General features: G+C 37.2%; 1 protein-coding gene across 1 annotated transcript; it reads right to left on the bottom strand.

The window, feature by feature from the left end:
• Positions 1-3,900: 3,900 nt before the first annotated feature.
• On the bottom strand, positions 3,901-5,877 carry LOC131040240 (L-type lectin-domain containing receptor kinase SIT2-like). The gene has a single exon (XM_057973130.1). It carries the CDS (start codon positions 5,875-5,877, stop codon positions 3,901-3,903), a length of 1,977 nt encoding a protein of 658 aa, XP_057829113.1.
• Positions 5,878-6,173: the final 296 nt, after the last annotated feature.

A 6,173-nucleotide genomic window follows, 5' to 3' on the forward strand; every position in this document is an offset into this window, starting at 1 on the left:
CAAGATGCAAAACACACTAAGGCGGGTGTTAAAGTAAGTGTGAAATTGTACCACCCTAGCAAGGGTGTACAATTTACGACACTACAAAAGGTATTCAAACATTATAATTGGACAATGGAAGAATTAAAATAGGATTTAGGAAAATAAATTGTTGTTTTTGGTTTTTGATAGGACCTAAACCTTAGTTCATAGCAAGGAGGTTACCAAATAGGTAACCAATGGTAGCAAGAGAGAAACAAGGACAATTGAGATACAAACTGTAGGGCATAAAAACAACAAAGAAGCTAAATATGGAACAACTACATATAAATAAGATAAAGTAAGATTTAAGGCCCACTTTCACCCTCAAAGGAGCAACCTATGTAGGAGGGGAAACCATGGAGTGGCTTATTTCTTATGACAAATGATTATCAAAGAAGTATCATCATCTTGAGTAGAAACCTTAGGAGTAGGGGAAACATCACCCAAATGAGAGCTAGAAAAAGAAACTTACAATAGAGATATCGTGTTTGGAACAACCAAAGGAGGAGGAAAGCATTGCAAGTAACCAAGAGCCAGAAAAACAGAAGAATAAATTGTTAGTTTTAGGATCAGACTTAAAGCAATAAGCAGAATTAACACAATAAACACTCAGAACACAAGATTACCTTAGGAAAACCTCCGTCTTGGAGGTGAAAAACCCAACAATAAATGTCTTCTTTATATATCAAACATGTCTAGCAATAATGTTATACAAAAGGGAAAGATACAGGCCCAACATATGTTGCTTCACTCCTTGAAGCAAATCACACAAGAACAAATCATATTGTCTTTCTTCATAAGATTGATTTGTTGTAGATAATATATAAATTGCTCTTCACATAAATTGATCTGCTCCTCTTTGTATTCGAACTTCTCTGCTATTTGATCTGCCACAAAATGTATTCGGTCTGCTATATTAGGATGATGATCTGCTGTGTAATTGATCTTCACCTGGATGAATATTGACTGATGTATATGTGATATGCGATGAGCTATAGGATTCACAGACTGCCAATGACTATATGCGATCTTCCAAGTAATGCATTCGGTCAATCAAGGAATGATTTCGCTGATGTCAAGAATGAGTTCACTGATGTCAAGAATGAGTTCCCAATTGACTGAGTAAATTCGCTCTTGACTGAAGGATATAGGATCGGATAATCAATGGGTGATATTCCACCTTGAATATATATGATATAGCCACCCTTTCAAAAGGTAGGCTCTTGAGCAAATATAATATTTCATCAAGAGGTTGGCGGGCATCATAGGGCCGACCCTATAACAAATATAGATTATATTTTAGTCTTTCACCTTTTAAATGACTAAGACTGCTAGGCCCATTAGTCATTTATATGCTAGGTCGATCTTAGAAGGAATTTGACTTGGCTACAAAACATCAACATAAACAACATCCATGGTAGTTAGAATAAGGTAGAAGCAAACAAAAATAAAGTGTTTGGGACAATCAAAGAAAAGGGAGAGAAAACCAAAACATCAAGACTAGGGGTCTTAAAAGAAGAGACAACCTCGTAAGCAATTAGATTAGGCGAATCAATAGTATAAGGTGGCACCAAGTATATGAATTCATCCAGGTCATGATTCAAATTTTTAGGGTAGACTATGACATGACACAGACGAAGATTATTCCACCATGTAGAGGGGGACCTCAAACAAGACCCATAGGGACAAGTAGAGGCAAAATCTCTAGTAGGAAAATAGTGTCTACAATGAAAAAAAACACCCTTATAGTTAATCACCTGACTCCAAGGGTACTCATTCACTTGTAGAATAATCTCACTTGGTGACACCTTAGAAAGATCAATGTCCATAAGGATATAGGAAAAGGAATTAGGGGAGAATTTGTTTGTATCTAGGTTGATCTTAATGAAATGAAACAACACATTACCAATAGCCTCATAATAATATTTACACCAAAACTATAGGGGAAGATAGAGAATTTTTAGCCAAATAGAGGAAACATCAGTAGATTACTTTAACGAATTAAATGATGGCATTAAAGGATGAAGAGAGAGGGTGGGGACCCTATTTAAAATCACCCATAACCAAAATGACATTGTCAACTTTAGAGGAAGAAAAAAGAACAACAAAAAAACCACGAGGACAAGGGTAGATCTCAATCTTACCATCTACCACAAGAGTCCATTTCTTAGATATTCACTTATGCATGTCTGGTAGTGATGGCCAAAAATGACTAAATCTTCAAATTATTCCTTTACTTTAAAAAAAAGAGATATTATAAATCACCCAGAACTAGAGGAGGAGCATTGCTAGGGGTTTTCTTAGCAGATCTATAAAGGAGGCTTTAACTGGTGAGGGGTATTTGGCAATGACACAACCTCATGGGCCACTGAAATAATAGGTTTACCAACCTTAGTTGACTTAGGTGAATCAGGAAAGACCATAGCTTAAAAACAATGCGAATATCAACAACCAAGTTGCAAGCAAAGGAACCACTGCCACTAGAGAAGTTGAGTGAGAAGGCAATTTTTGAATTTGAGAGATAGTGGGAGGGCATCGAGAGGTATATGGTAGGGAATTTTTTTTGTTCTTTTTCATATTATTTCCAAAATAAAAATAAAATATTCAAATACTACTAGAATTACAAGTTAGGTTTACCACCTTTATGTGTCTAAATACTAAATAAAGATTAAAAATCACATTACAAATCTAAGAGAATTTGATATTATTAAAGAAAGAAAATTGTTTGGCATGTAAAACATATACATACATATACACGTACATATGACAAGCTAAGCAAGCAAATGTATGGACATTATTATATTCCAATAGAAAATGTTATCAATAAAATGTTTTGAATACCTACAATTAGTTATAAATGAAGACTTGAAAATTTTATCACAGCTAGAAAATAAGGATGTAAAGAAATTGAGTGAATGAAAACAAAGAAAAAGAGAGCTTAAACATAATCTATTAAGAAAATAGATTGAAAATAACAATAACGTGTCACACACATTTTAGTCTAAGTGAGAATTTCAAAATCATTTTTTCAATTATGAAGAAATAATGTAAAGTTGATGGCTAACAAACTTGTACTATTTTTGTTGTACTATTTGAATAAACTTGTACTATTTGAATGATAAAAATAACTTGAGTGTTAAGGAAATGCCATTTTCTTGTTATATAAAAATTTGATAATATATTTGTTTAAATGTTGCACTCTACTTACTAAATATCATACTAGTCAAATAATCAAAAAATCAATTTTACACCTCATTTACATTAATAAATTGTGAATGATTATCTTGTATTCGTTGCTCTAAGTTTACTTTTATCTTTAAATTAAGACATATTAAAAAACAATTCAAATACCCTACTTTTTAAATATTTCCTCGTTTATTTTAATATTATACAAAAAAATTTCAATCGTTAAAGAAGTATTTTGATTCACAGAAACGATTTTGTTTTCTAAATTGCTCCAATCTATTGCTTTTTCATTTCATTTATTTTGTATATGACATAAAAATAGATCATTTTATGATCCAAAACTATATGTTCCAAACAGATTTTGAAAAAGAGACTCAAAAAAAATCTGTACGTGACATACTCACAGATGATGGAAATGAAAATAAATCTTTCTATGATCCAGAACGATCTGTTTTAAACAAATCTAAATTTTGAAAACAAGGTCACTCAATTAAAATCCATCCAGTCTATTGTTTTCATGGCTCTTATACATTAATTCGGAAATTAATCCTCTCACAGTCGAAAATCATAAAATACCTCCACATCATTATTCGGACCCGAACAATGGATCTTCCGCTCAACCAGCGCGCACAAAAAAAGATTCGCTTCCATTGAAATCCGAGAAGGTAACCTCAACTAAATGATAGAATTTTTTTATTGAGATTTTCCAGATTTTTTACTACTAAATGATCGTCCTTCTCTAGAATTGGAAGTCGAGGCAAAAGAAATTCCTATACTTCGATATGAACTGCTCCCTTCACTCGTCTCATATGGATGTAAAGTAGGAAGAAACGCCTCCCCTTCAATTATCTGCAATACCTGTCTGGTGGTAGGTCTCGCCTCCGGCTGAGGATTGCAACACACCAGTCCCAATTTGAGCACCTTCTCCATCTCATCTTCAACATATTCGCCACCAAGATTGGCATCTGCTGCATCCATGAGCCGGCCTTTAGAATGGAGCTCTCTCACCCAGTCCAACATGACGATCTGGGAAGCATCGAGAGATGAATCCACAGGCTTCCTCCCGCAGGCAACCTCCAACATTACAATACCAAAGCTGAACACATCTGCGCTGGGAGCGGCCTTTCCTGTGTGTACGACCTCCGGGGCGATGTAACCAGGCGTACCCATAACTCCAGTAGTTTGTGGGTCTCCTGTATGTTCGTACAGACGAGCAAGCCCGAAGTCTCCCAGCTTTGCAATGAGCTCAGAATCCAGCAAAACATTGCTAGATTTGATGTCTCTGTGCACTACCCTTTTCTCCCACTCTTCGTGAAGATACAGCAATCCTGCCCCCACGTCCCTCAGAATTCTATACCTCTGAGCCCATGCAAGCAAGCTCTTCGTCTTGTGAAATATCATCTTGTCCAGGCTTCCATTTGGCATGTAGTCGTACACTATGAATAACTGTGATCCTCTCCTACAGTAGCCTCTGACTTGTAAGAGATTCCGGTGCTGTAAACGCCCGAGACTTGAAATCTCTGCTATGAATTCCTTGAGGCCTTCAGTGCTTTCTCTAAAGATGGATTTTACAGCAACATCCTGGCCATTACTAGGGAGCACTCCTTTGTACACCTGTCCGAAGCCTCCAGAGCCCAGAACTTGATCGTCTCGGAAGCCCTTGGTTGCAATATGTAACTCTTTGTAGTCAAAACGGTGAGGCCAATACTCCATTTCCCATTCTTCTCTAGCATCTCTGTCCCTGTTTCTCTTCCATAGAAAAGCCGCTGCTGCAAACAAAAGCAACACGAGTACCAGAGTTGTACTAATAACAGCTATCAGTCTCGAGTTGGATTTCTTGCGCCTAATAAGGGAAGGAAGGTGAGATACATCCAGCTCAGGCGCGGATCCATTTGTGCTGAAGCTCCAAGCCAGGACACAGTGATCTTCAGCGATGGCTCCAGTTGATGCAGAGAAACCAATGTACATTTCTTCTTCGAAAATGTCAGACAGGGTCATATTTTTGAGAGATATAAGAGGCTTTTGGGGTCGAGGTAAACCAGCTTCTACTATTGTAACATTCAATTGCTGTTGGGTATGATCGTAATCGATCCAAGCCTGAATATTTTGTCCACTGTTAAGATCTTGTTCATGAAATTGGTTGCCAGTCCAGTACCCCGCATTCTCAGATTTTTCAGACTTGAGGTCATTAAGATCCACACCGACATGATTGTCGTTAATGTCCTGGACATCGCTGCTTTCGACTGTGTCGAGCTCGATGGCAAAGAGATGATTGTCAGAATTCCCGATGTTTGAATTATTTAACAAACCGAGGTACTGAATTGATGAATTTTGCACATGTGACTTGCTGGGCGTTATGAGAAAGGCCATTCCATGCCCGCTGAGTGAAGGATCGGAAGAATAAGGAACCATGGCGAATACGAAGGTGGTGCTGAAGGATGAGCTTGTATTTGTGGAACTGGGATCCTTCATCCGCACAGGCTGAGGATATAAAACTCGGCCAGACACGCGTTGTGATTGATTTGTGAGGCAGATGGCACCGGAGCGGATTGAAGAATATTCGACCTGATAAAGGGTGGATGCATTGAATCTGTTGAAGCGGAAACTTGTCTGTGCTTGTGCTGGAAGAAATACATGCAGCACAAGGATCATCAGGACACACACAGACATGGCTCTCAGTTTCTATCTACAATAAAAAGTCAGGGCACAGAAACACTTCAAATGGCTCGTAAGGTTGCACGCGAGAGAATAAGAGTCAGAAGAAGCCTGCCAAGAGTGAAACCTACAATACTTGGAACATTCAGATAAAGTCAAAGATCAACAAAGATGCTTATATTCTCACATGTATTAGTGAGAATGACGTTAAGAGTACTATAGTTAAATTTAGAGACTTCTAGAATGGAAAGTGTTTTGATTGTTAAGTATTTGATACAGAAAAGGTTGGGATCTTATTAAATTACCCAATC

Source organism: Cryptomeria japonica, chromosome 7 (assembly GCF_030272615.1).
Source record: "Cryptomeria japonica chromosome 7, Sugi_1.0, whole genome shotgun sequence".
In the NCBI taxonomy this organism is placed as follows: domain Eukaryota; kingdom Viridiplantae; phylum Streptophyta; class Pinopsida; order Cupressales; family Cupressaceae; genus Cryptomeria; species Cryptomeria japonica.